The sequence below is a fragment of the Acomys minous genome (assembly GCF_964271855.1).
Source record: "Acomys minous genome assembly, chromosome: 16".
Taxonomy (NCBI): Eukaryota; Metazoa; Chordata; class Mammalia; order Rodentia; family Muridae; genus Acomys; species Acomys minous.
In genome coordinates this window covers 97,280,967-97,296,055 of record NC_140498.1, presented here as the reverse complement: position 1 = coordinate 97,296,055, position 15,089 = coordinate 97,280,967, and the positions used below count along the sequence as shown (strand labels likewise).

The 15,089-nt window shown below is 59.2% G+C and overlaps 1 protein-coding gene across 5 annotated transcripts in view; it reads left to right on the top strand.

The window, feature by feature from the left end:
* Window positions 1-15,089, top strand: part of TTC28 (tetratricopeptide repeat domain 28) — a 440,803-nt gene that overhangs the window by 318,769 nt on the left and 106,945 nt on the right. For all 5 annotated transcript variants that reach the window (XM_084764313.1, XM_084764312.1, XM_084764311.1 and 2 more), the window contains one exon: window positions 431-938. In XM_084764313.1, the coding sequence (XP_084620439.1) occupies window positions 431-938 (508 nt within the window). The remainder of the gene's footprint in view (window positions 1-430; window positions 939-15,089) is intronic.

Genomic DNA, 15,089 nt, shown 5'->3' with positions numbered 1-15,089 from the left:
ACAGGAACAGACGGTCCTGGTGGAAAGCAGCCCCTCATGGCCCGCTGTTGGCTTTGAGAGAGAGGCGGGCGTGGCACAGAGCCCCACGTTGAGAGCCGGGGCGCCCTCTGTCAGTCTCCAATCGCAGGGGCCAGTGGGTCGTTACAGGGCTGTGGTGTCAGTGACTGTTAGGACTTTCAGATGAAGTCCCACATGAGACGCCACCTGTTTGTGTGAGACCGGCTTCGGTAGCCACTGCTTCCAAGGCCATTGTCTCCTGTGAGCATCTCACTGAGGGATTTGCTTTTTGTCAGTTCTGTGAGGGTCTGATGGAAACGCCACTCGGAGCTGGACTGCTAACTGCAGACAAACTCTGAAGTCTTATCTGCTGCAACAAACCCAAGCCATGTTCTGGTGTGTTCTCACCCCGTGCCTTGTCCTTCCTCTCCAGGCAGCGTCGTCAGCCCTGAGCAGTCTGGGTCACGTGTACACGGCCATCGGAGACTATCCCAACGCCCTGGCCAGTCACAAGCAGTGCGTTCTTCTCGCCAAGCAGTCCAAAGACGAACTTTCCGAAGCCAGAGAACTCGGCAACATGGGAGCCGTGTACATCGCCATGGGTGACTTTGAGAGCGCCGTGCAGTGCCACGAGCAGCACCTGCGGATAGCCAAGGACCTGGGCAGCAAGCGGGAGGAGGCCCGGGCCTACAGCAACCTGGGCAGCGCCTACCACTACCGCAGGAACTTTGACAAGGCCATGTCCTACCACAACTGCGTGCTGGAGCTGGCGCAGGAGCTGATGGAGAAGTCGATCGAGATGCGGGCCTATGCGGGCCTGGGCCACGCCGCCCGGTGCATGCAGGACCTGGAGAGGGCAAAGCAGTACCACGAGCAGCAGCTGGGCATCGCTGAGGACCTGAAGGACCGGGCCGCGGAGGGCCGTGCGTCCTCCAATCTGGGTAAGGCCCCTGCATCCCGGGCCGAGGACGGCTGGAGTGGCCACTCCATTTGCCGGAGGGAGGGGGAATTGTGTGGTTTTGTTCAAAAGAATTCATTTATTATCTTCCCTTCGTCCATACCCCCTGAGCCTGCCTACTGTACATCTCACTGTCTTCTGTGCCCTGGGAATTAACGCCTTGCGGTGCTGGGAAACCAAGCACCTCACATTCCAGCCCATCCAGAGAGAAGGGCAGGTGCCTCCCTAGCAGAGACAGGAACCTGGAGAGGACAGGGAGCTGCGTGTGACTTAAGGGCCTGAGGAAAAGGCAATAGGGTGACTTTATACTTGGTGTATCCTTTCCCTCAGAATATGTGTATTCAAAAACAATCTTGATAGTCTTAGTATAAATGCAAAATCATTTTGTGAACGATCTATAAGGAAGGCATATTTACAGTTGTTTTGGTATTGGGCTGCGGTCAGGAATTTTAATGTGAGGTCTGGTGAAAGGGCCACGAGTCGCTGGAGGCTTTGTCCTTTTGTGAAGTCCCTGGCGGAAGGTACATGTGTGCTTGGAAGTGCAAGTGGAATTCACAGCTGAGCCAGAGCCTCTTGAGGACTAGAAGGGACAAGGAGAAGGTGTCCCCTGCCATCCGCCTCAGCTCCAGATGGCGCTATACCGCTGGCAGCGACTGTAGCGAGTCCTTTTCTTACGTCTCCATCTCCTCTGCTGTCACATTAGCATGTCCTTCCTTGCCCTTCACCTGCGCTGTTTTTAGCTGTGTTCTGTGTTAAGGCCATGCGGTGGCCATAGTGGGTAAAGGCCTGCAGGCTCTGAGGTGGCTCTGAAGACGAGCTGGAGGCCAGAGCGAGAGCCCAGGCTTGAGGCCTCTCCAGCCTTAGACGTGAGGACATGACGTTGTTATCTACTAACCTCACACTTGCGAACTTGACCACCGCGTCACACGCACCCCTGGTCCTGTATTTTGACCGGGACTGCTGCATTCGTCATTATCCTTTCCTATGTCATTAGCCTATGGAACTTATTTAGGGGATGCTGACACACCCAAAACTACAGGGGTTTACCTACTTTGCTTTTTCTTTTCTTTTCTTTTTTTTTTTTTTTCTTTTTTGGCTTTACCTTTTTTCATATTTTACAGTAGTTGCTCTAGAGGTTATGTCATACATTCTTGTCTGTGTACCGTCCCTAAAAGATAAAGTAGTAATGCGTTGCCGTGGAGTTCCTAGAAGGGAGAGTGTGAGGGTGGGCTAGCCTAGGGAACGCATCGCAGAGGGTGGGGTAGCCTAGGGAACGCATCGCAGAGGGTGGGCTAGCCTAGGGAACACATCGCAGAGGGTGGGCTAGCCTAGGGAACCCATCGCAGAGGGTGGGGTAGCCTAGGGAACGCATCGCAGAGGGTGGGCTAGCCTAGGGAACACATCCCAGAGGGTGGGGTAGCCTAGGGAACAATCGCAAAGCTTATACCCAGGCACACCATCTCCAGACCTGAGATTTGGCTGAGAATGGAGTGGCCGCCATGGCGGGGAGCCTGTGAGAGGAAGGAACGATGGCCTTCAGGCGAGGCAGAGCACAGTGGCGGAATAGCGCAAAGACTAGCGGCAGGTGCGCTTGAGAGACCCTGGGAGTTATGAGGCCAGGGCGTAAGGAGAGGCACTTGGTGGTGGGAGGCCCTGCGTCCTCAGTGGGGAAAGCTGAGTCTTGACTGTGTAGATTTTCCTTTTCATATTGTGTCAGCTTTGGTAAGTCGTATTTTCCAAAAACTAGTCATCTGCGTTGTTCAACTTGGGATCTGAAGTTCTTTGTCACATCTTTACTGTTCTTCTGACACTGTGAGGCTGTGGGGGGGGGAGTGTTCTAAAACTGTGAGGCTGTGGGGGGGGGAGTGTTCTAAGACTGTGAGGCTGTGGGGGGGGAGTGTTCTGACACTGTGAGGCTGTGGGGGGGGAGTGTTCTAAAACTGTGAGGCTGTGGGGGGGGAGTGTTCTGACACTGTGAGGCTGTGGGGGGGGAGTGTTCTAAAACTGTGAGACTGTGGGGGGGGGAGTGTTCTAAGACTGTGGGGGCGGAGTGTTCTGACACTGTGAGGCTGTGGGGGGGGAGTGTTCTAATACTGTGAGGCTGTGGGGGGGGAGTGTTCTAACACTGTGAGGCTGTGGGGGGGGAGTGTTCTGACACTGTGAGGCTGTGGGGGGGGAGTGTTCTAAAACTGTGAGGCTGTGGGGGGGGAGTGTTCTGACACTGTGAGGCTGTGGGGGGGGAGTGTTCTGACACTGTGAGGCTGTGGGGGGGGAGTGTTCTAACACTGTGAGGCTGTGGGGGGGGAGTGTTCTGACACTGTGAGGCTGTGGGGGGGGAGTGTTCTAACACTGTGAGGCTGTGGGGGGGGAGTGTTCTAAAACTGTGAGGCTGTGGGGGGGGAATGTTCTAAAACTGTGAGGCTGTGGGGGGGGAGTGTTCTGACACTGTGAGGCTGTGGGGGGGGAGTGTTCTAACACTGTGAGGCTGTGGGGGGGGGAGTGTTCTAATACTGTGAGGCTATGGGGGGAGTGTTCTGACACTGTGAGGCTGTGGGGGGGGGGAGTGTTCTGACACTGTGAGGCTGTGGGAGGGAGTGTTCTAAAACTGTGAGACTGTGGGGGGGGAGTGTTCTAAAACTGTGAGGCTGTGGGGGGGGGAGTGTTCTGACACTGTGAGGCTGTGGGGGGGGAGTGTTCTAACACTGTGAGACTGTGGGGGGGGAGTGTTCTAAAACTGTGAGGCTGTGGGGGGGGAGTGTTCTAAAACTGTGAGGCTGTGGGGGGGGAGTGTTCTAAAACTGTGAGGCTGTGGGGGGGGAGTGTTCTGACACTGTGAGGCTGTGGGGGGGGAGTGTTCTAAAACTGTGAGACTGTGGGGGGGGAGTGTTCTAAAACTGTGAGGCTGTGGGGGGGGAGTGTTCTAAAACTGTGAGGCTGTGGGGGGGGAGTGTTCTGACACTGTGAGGCTGTGGGGGGGGAGTGTTCTGACACTGTGAGGCTGTGGGGGGGGAGTGTTCTAACACTGTGAGGCTGTGGGGGGGGAGTGTTCTGACACTGTGAGGCTGTGGGGGGGGAGTGTTCTGACACTGTGAGGCTGTGGGGGGGGAGTGTTCTAACACTGTGAGGCTGTGGGGGGGGAGTGTTCTAAAACTGTGAGGCTGTGGGGGGGGAGTGTTCTGACACTGTGAGGCTGTGGGGGGGGGGAGTGTTCTAACACTGTGAGGCTGTGGGGGGGGGAGTGTTCTAATACTGTGAGGCTATGGGGGGAGAGTGTTCTGACACTGTGAGGCTGTGGGGGGGGAGTGTTCTAAAACTGTGAGACTGTGGGGGGGGGAGTGTTCTAAAACTGTGAGGCTGTGGGGGGGGAGTGTTCTGACACTGTGAGGCTGTGGGGGGGGGAGTGTTCTGACACTGTGAGGCTGTGGGGGGGGAGTGTTCTGACACTGTGAGGCTGTGGGGGGGGAGTGTTCTAACACTGTGAGGCTGTGGGGGGGGAGTGTTCTAACACTGTGAGGCTGTGGGGGGGGAGTGTTCTAAAACTGTGAGACTGTGGGGGGGGAGTGTTCTAACACTGTGAGGCTGTGGGGGGGGAGTGTTCTAAAACTGTGAGACTGTGGGGGGGGAGTGTTCTAACACTGTGAGGCTGTGGGGGGGGAGTGTTCTAACACTGTGAGGCTGTGGGGGGGGAGTGTTCTAAAACTGTGAGGCTGTGGGGGGGGAGTGTTCTAACACTGTGAGGCTGTGGGGGGGGAGTGTTCTGACACTGTGAGGCTGTGGGGGGGGAGTGTTCTGACACTGTGAGGCTGTGGGGGGGGAGTGTTCTGACACTGTGAGGCTGTGGGGGGGGAGTGTTCTGACACTGTGAGGCTGTGGGGGGGGGAGTGTTCTGACACTGTGAGGCTGTGGGGGGGGAGTGTTCTAACACTGTGAGGCTGTGGGGGGGGAGTGTTCTGACACTGTGAGGCTGTGGGGGGGGAGTGTTCTGACACTGTGAGGCTGTGGGGGGGGGAGTGTTCTGACACTGTGAGGCTGTGGGGGGGGAGTGTTCTAACACTGTGAGGCTGTGGGGGGGGAGTGTTCTAACACAGTGAGGCTGTGGGGGGGGGAGTGTTCTGACACTGTGAGGCTGTGGGGGGGGAGTGTTCTGACACTGTGAGGCTGTGGGGGGGGAGTGTTCTGACACTGTGAGGCTGTGGGGGGGGAGTGTTCTAACACTGTGAGGCTGTGGGGGGGGAGTGTTCTAACACTGTGAGTCTGTGGGGGGGGAGTGTTCTGACACTGTGAGGCTGTGGGGGGGGAGTGTTCTGACACTGTGAGGCTGTGGGGGGGGAGTGTTCTGACACTGTGAGTCTGTGGGGGGGGAGTGTTCTGACACTGTGAGGCTGTGGGGGGGGAGTGTTCTAAAACTGTGAGGCTGTGGGGGGGGAGTGTTCTGACACTGTGAGGCTGTGGGGGGGGAGTGTCCTAACACTGTGAGGCTGTGGGAGGGAGTGTTCTAAAACTGTGAGACTGTGGGGGGGGAGTGTTCTAAAACTGTGAGGCTGTGGGGGGGGAGTGTTCTGACACTGTGAGGCTGTGGGGGGGGAGTGTTCTAAAACTGTGAGACTGTGGGGGGGGAGTGTTCTAAAACTGTGAGGCTGTGGGGGGGGAGTGTTCTGACACTGTGAGGCTGTGGGGGGGGGAGTGTTCTGACACTGTGAGGCTGTGGGGGGGGAGTGTTCTGACACTGTGAGGCTGTGGGGGGGGAGTGTTCTAACACTGTGAGGCTGTGGGGGGGGGAGTGTTCTAACACTGTGAGGCTGTGGGGGGGGAGTGTTCTAAAACTGTGAGACTGTGGGGGGGGAGTGTTCTAAAACTGTGAGGCTGTGGGGGGGGAGTGTTCTGACACTGTGAGGCTGTGGGGGGGGAGTGTTCTGACACTGTGAGGCTGTGGGGGGGGAGTGTTCTAACACTGTGAGGCTGTGGGGGGGAGTGTTCTGACACTGTGAGGCTGTGGGGGGGGAGTGTTCTGACACTGTGAGGCTGTGGGGGGGGAGTGTTCTGACACTGTGAGGCTGTGGGGGGGGAGTGTTCTAAAACTGTGAGGCTGTGGGGGGGGAGTGTTCTGACACTGTGAGGCTGTGGGGGGGGAGTGTTCTAAAACTGTGAGGCTGTGGGGGGGGAGTGTTTCTGACACTGTGAGGCTGTGGGGGGGGAGTGTTCTGACACTGTGAGGCTGTGGGGGGGGAGTGTTCTGACACTGTGAGGCTGTGGGGGGGAGTGTTCTAACACTGTGAGGCTGTGGGGGGGGAGTGTTCTAACACTGTGAGGCTGTGGGGGGGGAGTGTTCTGACACTGTGAGGCTGTGGGGGGGGGAGTGTTCTGACACTGTGAGGCTGTGGGGGGGGAGTGTTCTGACACTGTGAGGCTGTGGGGGGGGAGTGTTCTAACACTGTGAGGCTGTGGGGGGGAGTGTTCTAACACTGTGAGGCTGTGGGGGGGGAGTGTTCTGACACTGTGAGGCTGTGGGGGGGGAGTGTTCTGACACTGTGAGGCTGTGGGGGGGGAGTGTTCTAACACTGTGAGGCTGTGGGGGGGGAGTGTTCTGACACTGTGAGGCTGTGGGGGGGGAGTGTTCTGACACTGTGAGGCTGTGGGGGGGGAGTGTTCTAACACTGTGAGGCTGTGGGGGGGAGTGTTCTAACACTGTGAGGCTGTGGGGGGGGAGTGTTCTAAAACTGTGAGGCTGTGGGGGGGGAGTGTTCTGACACTGTGAGGCTGTGGGGGGGGAGTGTTCTGACACTGTGAGGCTGTGGGGGGGGAGTGTTCTAACACTGTGAGGCTGTGGGGGGGGAGTGTTCTAACACTGTGAGGCTGTGGGGGGGTAGTGTTCTAAAACTGTGAGACTGTGGGGGGGGAGTGTTCTAAAACTGTGAGGCTGTGGGGGGGGAGTGTTGTGACACTGTGAGGCTGTGGGGGGGGAGTGTTCTGACACTGTGAGGCTGTGGGGGGGGGGAGTGTTCTGACACTGTGAGGCTGTGGGGGGGGAGTGTTCTAAAACTGTGAGACTGTGGGGGGGGAGTGTTCTAAAACTGTGAGGCTGTGGGGGGGGAGTGTTCTAAAACTGTGAGGCTGTGGGGGGGGAGTGTTCTAACACTGTGAGGCTGTGGGGGGGGAGTGTTCTGACACTGTGAGGCTGTGGGGGGGGAGTGTTCTGACACTGTGAGGCTGTGGGGGGGGAGTGTTCTGACACTGTGAGGCTGTGGGGGGGGAGTGTTCTAAAACTGTGAGGCTGTGGGGGGGGAGTGTTCTGACACTGTGAGGCTGTGGGGGGGGAGTGTTCTGACACTGTGAGGCTGTGGGGGGGGAGTGTTCTAACACTGTGAGGCTGTGGGGGGGGAGTGTTCTGACACTGTGAGGCTGTGGGGGGGAGTGTTCTGACACTGTGAGGCTGTGGGGGGGGAGTGTTCTAACACTGTGAGGCTGTGGGGGGGGAGTGTTCTAAAACTGTGAGGCTGTGGGGGGGGAGTGTTCTAAAACTGTGAGGCTGTGGGGGGGGAGTGTTCTGACACTGTGAGGCTGTGGGGGGGGAGTGTTCTAACACTGTGAGGCTGTGGGGGGGGGAGTGTTCTAATACTGTGAGGCTATGGGGGGAGAGTGTTCTGACACTGTGAGGCTGTGGGAGGGAGTGTTCTGACACTGTGAGGCTGTGGGGGGAAGTGTTCTGACACTGTGAGGGCTGTGGGGGGGAGTGTTCTGACACTGTGAGGCTGTGTGGGGGGAGTGTTCTGACACTGTGAGGCTGTGGCCGGGGGGAGTGTTCTGACACTGTGAGGCTGTGGGGGGAGTGTTCTGACACTGTGAGGCTGTGGGGGGGGAGTGTTCTGACACTGTGAGGCTGTGGGGGGGAGTGTTCTAACACTGTGAGGCTGTGGGGGGGGAGTGTTCTAAAACTGTGAGACTGTGGGGGGGGGAGTGTTCTAAAACTGTGAGGCTGTGGGGGGGGAGTGTTCTGACACTGTGAGGCTGTGGGGGGGGAGTGTTCTGACACTGTGAGGCTGTGGGGGGGGAGTGTTCTGACACTGTGAGGCTGTGGGGGGGGGGAGTGTTCTAAAACTGTGAGGCTGTGGCGGGGGGAGTGTTCTGACACTGTGAGGCTGTGGCGGGGGAGTGTTCTGACACTGTGAGGCTGTGGGGGGGAGTGTTCTGACACTGTGAGGCTGTGGGGGGGGAGTGTTCTGACACTGTGAGGCTGTGGGGGGGGAGTGTTCTAACACTGTGAGGCCTGTGGGGGGGGAGTGTTCTAAAACTGTGAGACTGTGGGGGGGGGAGTGTTCTGACACTGTGAGGCTGTGGGGGGGGAGTGTTCTGACACTGTGAGGCTGTGGGGGGGGAGTGTTCTGACACTGTGAGGCTGTGGGGGGGAGTGTTCTGACACTGTGAGGCTGTGGGGGGGAGTGTTCTGACACTGTGAGGCTGTGGGGGGGGAGTGTTCTGACACTGTGAGGCTGTGGGGGGGGAGTGTTCTGACACTGTGAGCTGTGGGGGGGAGTGTTCTGACACTGTGAGGCTGTGGGGGAGGAGTGTTCTAATACTGTGAGGCTGTGGGGGGGAGTGTTCTGACACTGTGAGGCTGTGGGGGGGAGTGTTCTGACACTGTGAGGCTGGGGGGGAGTGTTCTAAAACTGTGAGGCTGTGGGGGGAGTGTTCTGACACTGTGAGGCTGTGGGGGGGGAGTGTTCTGACACTGTGAGGCTGTGGGGGGGGAGTGTTCTGACACTGTGAGGCTGTGGGGGGGGAGTGTTCTGACACTGTGAGGCTGTGTGGGGGGAGTGTTCTAAAACTGTGAGGCTGTGGGGGGGAGTGTTCTGACACTGTGAGGCTGTGGGGGGGGGAGTGTTCTAACACTGTGAGGCTGTGGGGGGGGGAGTGTTCTGACACTGTGAGGCTGTGGGGGGGGAGTGTTCTAATACTGTGAGGCTGTGGGGGGGAGTGTTCTGACACTGTGAGGCTGGTGGGGGGGAGTGTTCTGACACTGTGAGGCTGTGGGGGGGGGAGTGTTCTGACACTGTGAGGCTGTGGGGGGGGGAGTGTTCTGACACTGTGAGGCTGTGGGGGGGAGTGTTCTGACACTGTGAGGCTGTGGGGGGGAGTGTTCTGACACTGTGAGCTGTGGGGGGGGAGTGTTCTAAAACTGTGAGGCTGTGGGGGGAGTGTTCTGACACTGTGAGGCTGTGGGGGGGAGTGTTCTGACACTGTGAGGCTGTGGGGGGGGAGTGTTCTGACACTGTGAGGCTGTGGGGGGGGAGTGTTCTGACACTGTGAGGCTGTGGGGGGGAGTGTTCTGACACTGTGAGGCTGTGGGGGGGGGAGTGTTCTGACACTGTGAGGCTGTGGGGGGGGGGAGTGTTCTAAAACTGTGAGGCTGTGGGGGGGGGAGTGTTCTGACACTGTGAGGCTGTGGGGGGGGGAGTGTTCTAAAACTGTGAGGCTGTGGGGGGGAGTGTTCTGACACTGTGAGGCTGTGGGGGGGGGGAGTGTTCTGACACTGTGAGGCTGTGGGGGGGGAGTGTTCTAAAACTGTGAGGCTGTGGGGGGGGGAGTGTTCTAAAACTGTGAGGCTGTGGGGGGAGTGTTCTGACACTGTGAGGCTGTGGGGGGGAGTGTTCTGACACTGTGAGGCTGTGGGGGGGGAGTGTTCTGACACTGTGAGGCTGTGGGGGGGGGAGTGTTCTGACACTGTGAGGCTGTGGGGGGGAGTGTTCTGACACTGTGAGGCTGTGGGGGGGAGTGTTCTGACACTGTGAGGCTGTGGGGGGGGAGTGTTCTGACACTGTGAGGCTGTGGGGGGGAGTGTTCTGACACTGTGAGGCTGTGGGGGGGGGAGTGTTCTGACACTGTGAGGCTGTGGGGGGGAGTGTTCTGACACTGTGAGGCTGTGGGGGGGAGTGTTCTGACACTGTGAGGCTGTGGGGGGGGAGTGTTCTGACACTGTGAGGCTGTGGGGGGGGAGTGTTCTAAAACTGTGAGGCTGTGGGGGGGAGTGTTCTGACACTGTGAGGCTGTGGGGGGGGAGTGTTCTGACACTGTGAGGCTGTGGGGGGGAGTGTTCTGACACTGTGAGGCTGGGGGGGGGAGTGTTCTGACACTGTGAGGCTGTGGGGGGGAGTGTTCTGACACTGTGAGGCTGTGGGGGGGGAGTGTTCTGACACTGTGAGGCTGTGGGGGGGGAGTGTTCTGACACTGTGAGGCTGTGGGGGGGAGTGTTCTGACACTGTGAGGCTGTGGGGGGGGAGTGTTCTGACACTGTGAGGCTGTGGGGGGGGAGTGTTCTGACGACACTGTGAGCTGTGGGGGGGGAGTGTTCTGACACTGTGAGGCTGTGGGGGGGGAGTGTTCTAAAACTGTGAGGCTGTGGGGGGGGAGTGTTCTGACACTGTAGGCTGTGAGAGTATTCTGACACTGTGAGGCTGTGGTGGGGGGAGTGTTCTGACACTGTGAGGCTGTGGGGGGGGAGTGTTCTAAAACTGTGAGGCTGTGGGGGGGAGTGTTCTGACACTGTGAGGCTGTGGGGGGGAGTGTTCTGACACTGTGAGGCTGTGGGGGGGGAGTGTTCTGACACTGTGAGGCTGTGGGGGGGGAGTGTTCTAACACTGTGAGGCTGTGGGGGGGGAGTGTTCTAAAACTGTGAGACTGTGGGGGGGGGAGTGTTCTGACACTGTGAGGCTGTGGGGGGGGAGTGTTCTGACACTGTGAGGCTGTGGGGGGGGAGTGTTCTGACACTGTGAGGCTGTGGGGGGGAGTGTTCTGACACTGTGAGGCTGTGGGGGGGAGTGTTCTGACACTGTGAGGCTGTGGGGGGGGAGTGTTCTGACACTGTGAGGCTGTGGGGGGGGAGTGTTCTGACACTGTGAGGCTGTGGGGGAGGAGTGTTCTAATACTGTGAGGCTGTGGGGGGGAGTGTTCTGACACTGTGAGGCTGTGGGGGGGAGTGTTCTGACACTGTGAGGCTGGGGGGGGAGTGTTCTAAAACTGTGAGGCTGTGGGGGGGAGTGTTCTGACACTGTGAGGCTGTGGGGGGGGAGTGTTCTGACACTGTGAGGCTGTGGGGGGGGAGTGTTCTGACACTGTGAGGCTGTGGGGGGGGAGTGTTCTGACACTGTGAGGCTGTGTGGGGGGAGTGTTCTAAAACTGTGAGGCTGTGGGGGGGAGTGTTCTGACACTGTGAGGCTGTGGGGGGGGAGTGTTCTAACACTGTGAGGCTGTGGGGGGGGGAGTGTTCTGACACTGTGAGGCTGTGGGGGGGGAGTGTTCTAATACTGTGAGGCTGTGGGGGGGGAGTGTTCTGACACTGTGAGGCTGTGGGGGGGAGTGTTCTGACACTGTGAGGCTGTGGGGGGGGGAGTGTTCTGACACTGTGAGGCTGTGGGGGGGGGAGTGTTCTGACACTGTGAGGCTGTGGGGGGGAGTGTTCTGACACTGTGAGGCTGTGGGGGGGAGTGTTCTGACACTGTGAGGCTGTGGGGGGGGAGTGTTCTAAAACTGTGAGGCTGTGGGGGGGAGTGTTCTGACACTGTGAGGCTGTGGGGGGGAGTGTTCTGACACTGTGAGGCTGTGGGGGGGGAGTGTTCTGACACTGTGAGGCTGTGGGGGGGGGAGTGTTCTGACACTGTGAGGCTGTGGGGGGGAGTGTTCTGACACTGTGAGGCTGTGGGGGGGGGAGTGTTCTGACACTGTGAGGCTGTGGGGGGGGGAGTGTTCTAAAACTGTGAGGCTGTGGGGGGGGGAGTGTTCTGACACTGTGAGGCTGTGGGGGGGGAGTGTTCTAAAACTGTGAGGCTGTGGGGGGGAGTGTTCTGACACTGTGAGGCTGTGGGGGGGGGAGTGTTCTGACACTGTGAGGCTGTGGGGGGGGAGTGTTCTAAAACTGTGAGGCTGTGGGGGGGGAGTGTTCTAAAACTGTGAGGCTGTGGGGGGGAGTGTTCTGACACTGTGAGGCTGTGGGGGGGAGTGTTCTGACACTGTGAGGCTGTGGGGGGGGAGTGTTCTGACACTGTGAGGCTGTGGGGGGGGGAGTGTTCTGACACTGTGAGGCTGTGGGGGGGAGTGTTCTGACACTGTGAGGCTGTGGGGGGGAGTGTTCTGACACTGTGAGGCTGTGGGGGGGGAGTGTTCTGACACTGTGAGGCTGTGGGGGGGAGTGTTCTGACACTGTGAGGCTGTGGGGGGGGGAGTGTTCTGACACTGTGAGGCTGTGGGGGGGAGTGTTCTGACACTGTGAGGCTGTGGGGGGGAGTGTTCTGACACTGTGAGGCTGTGGGGGGGAGTGTTCTGACACTGTGAGGCTGTGGGGGGGGGAGTGTTCTGACACTGTGAGGCTGTGGGGGGGGAGTGTTCTAAAACTGTGAGGCTGTGGGGGGGGAGTGTTCTAAAACTGTGAGGCTGTGGGGGGGAGTGTTCTGACACTGTGAGGCTGTGGGGGGGGAGTGTTCTGACACTGTGAGGCTGTGGGGGGGGAGTGTTCTGACACTGTGAGGCTGTGGGGGGGAGTGTTCTGACACTGTGAGGCTGGGGGGGGGAGTGTTCTGACACTGTGAGGCTGTGGGGGGGGAGTGTTCTGACACTGTGAGGCTGTGGGGGGGAGTGTTCTGACACTGTGAGGCTGTGGGGGGGGGAGTGTTCTGACACTGTGAGGCTGTGGGGGGGGAGTGTTCTAAAACTGTGAGGCTGTGGGGGGGAGTGTTCTGACACTGTGAGGCTGTGGGGGGGGGAGTGTTCTGACACTGTGAGGCTGTGGGGGGGGAGTGTTCTAAAACTGTGAGGCTGTGGGGGGGAGTGTTCTGACACTGTGAGGCTGTGGGGGGGGAGTGTTCTGACACTGTGAGGCTGTGGGGGGGGAGTGTTCTGACACTGTGAGGCTGGGGGGGGGAGTGTTCTGACACTGTGAGGCTGTGGGGGGGAGTGTTCTGACACTGTGAGGCTGTCGGGGGGGGGGGGGAGTGTTCTGACACTGTGAGGCTGTGGGGGGGGAGTGTTCTGACACTGTGAGGCTGTGGGGGGGAGTGTTCTGACACTGTGAGGCTGTGGGGGGGAGTGTTCTGACACTGTGAGGCTGTGGGGGGGGGAGTGTCTGACACTGTGAGGCTGTGGGGGGGGGAGTGTTCTGACACTGTGAGGCTGTGGGGGGGAGTGTTCTGACACTGTGAGGCTGTGGGGGGGGGAGTGTTCTGACACTGTGAGGCTGTGGGGGGGGAGTGTTCTAAAACTGTGAGGCTGTGGGGGGGAGTGTTCTGACACTGTGAGGCTGTGGGGGGGGAGTGTTCTGACACTGTGAGGCTGTGGGGGGGGAGTGTTCTAAAACTGTGAGGCTGTGGGGGGAGTGTTCTGACACTGTGAGGCTGTGGGGGGGGGAGTGTTCTGACACTGTGAGGCTGTGGGGGGGGAGTGTTCTAAAACTGTGAGGCTGTGGGGGGGAGTGTTCTGACACTGTGAGGCTGTGGGGGGGGAGTGTTCTGACACTGTGAGGCTGTGGGGGGGGAGTGTTCTGACACTGTGAGGCTGGGGGGGGGAGTGTTCTGACACTGTGAGGCTGTGGGGGGGGAGTGTTCTGACACTGTGAGGCTGTGGGGGGGGAGTGTTCTAAAACTGTGAGGCTGTGGGGGGGGAGTGTTCTGACACTGTGAGGCTGTGGGGGGGGAGTGTTCTGACACTGTGAGGCTGTGGGGGGGAGTGTTCTAAAACTGTGAGGCTGTGGGGGGGGAGTGTTCTAAAACTGTGAGGCTGTGGGGGGGGAGTGTTCTGACACTGTGAGGCTGTGGGGGGGGAGTGTTCTGACACTGTGAGGCTGTGGGGGGGGGAGTGTTCTAAAACTGTGAGGCTGTGGGGGGGAGTGTTCTAAAACTGTGAGGCTGTGGGGGGGGAGTGTTCTGACACTGTGAGGCTGTGGGGGGGGAGTGTTCTAAAACTGTGAGGCTGTGGGGGGGGGGAGTGTTCTAAAACTGTGAGGCTGTGGGGGGGGAGTGTTCTGACACTGTGAGGCTGTGGGGGGGGGAGTGTTCTAAAACTGTGAGGCTGTGGGGGGGAGTGTTCTGACACTGTGAGGCTGTGGGGGGGAGTGTTCTGACACTGTGAGGCTGTGGGGGGGGGAGTGTTCTAAAACTGTGAGGCTGTGGGGGGGAGTGTTCTGACACTGTGAGGCTGTGGGGGGGGGAGTGTTCTGACACTGTGAGGCTGTGGGGGGGGAGTGTTCTAAAACTGTGAGGCTGTGGGGGGGAGTGTTCTGACACTGTGAGGCTGTGGGGGGGGAGTGTTCTGACACTGTGAGGCTGTGGGGGGGGAGTGTTCTGACACTGTGAGGCTGGGGGGGGGGAGTGTTCTGACACTGTGAGGCTGTGGGGGGGGAGTGTTCTAAAACTGTGAGGCTGTGGGGGGGGAGTGTTCTGACACTGTGAGGCTGTGGGGGGGGTGTTCTGACACTGTGAGGCTGTGGGGGGGGAGTGTTCTGACACTGTGAGGCTGTGGGGGGGGAGTGTTCTGACACTGTGAGGCTGTGGGGGGGGAGTGTTCTGACACTGTGAAGCTGTGGGGGGGAGTGTTCTGACACTGTGAGGCTGTGGGGGGGAGTGTTCTGACACTGTGAGGCTGTGGGGGGGGGAGTGTTCTGACACTGTGAGGCTGTGGGGGGGAGTGTTCTAAAACTGTGAGGCTGTGGGGGGGAGTGTTCTGACACTGTGAGGCTGTGGGGAGGGGAGTGTTCTAATACTGTGAGGCTGTGGGGGGGGAGTGTTCTAATACTGTGAGGCTGTGGGGGGGGGAGTGTTCTAATACTGTGAGGCTGTGGGGGGGAGTGTTCTAAAACTGTGAGGCTGTGGGGGGGGAGTGTTCTAAAACTGTGAGGCTGTGGGGGGGGAGTGTTCTGACACTGTGAGGCTGTGGGGGGGGGAGTGTTCTGACACTGTGAGGCTGTGGGGGGGGGAGTGTTCTGACACTGTGAGGCTGTGGGGGGGGAGTGTTCTGACACTGTGAGGCTGTGGGGGGGGAGTGTTCTAAAACTGTGAGGCTGTGGGGGGGAGTGTTCTGACACTGTGAGGCTGTGGGGGGGGAGTGTTCTGACACTGTGAGGCTGTGGGGGGGGGAGTGTTCTGACACTGTGAGG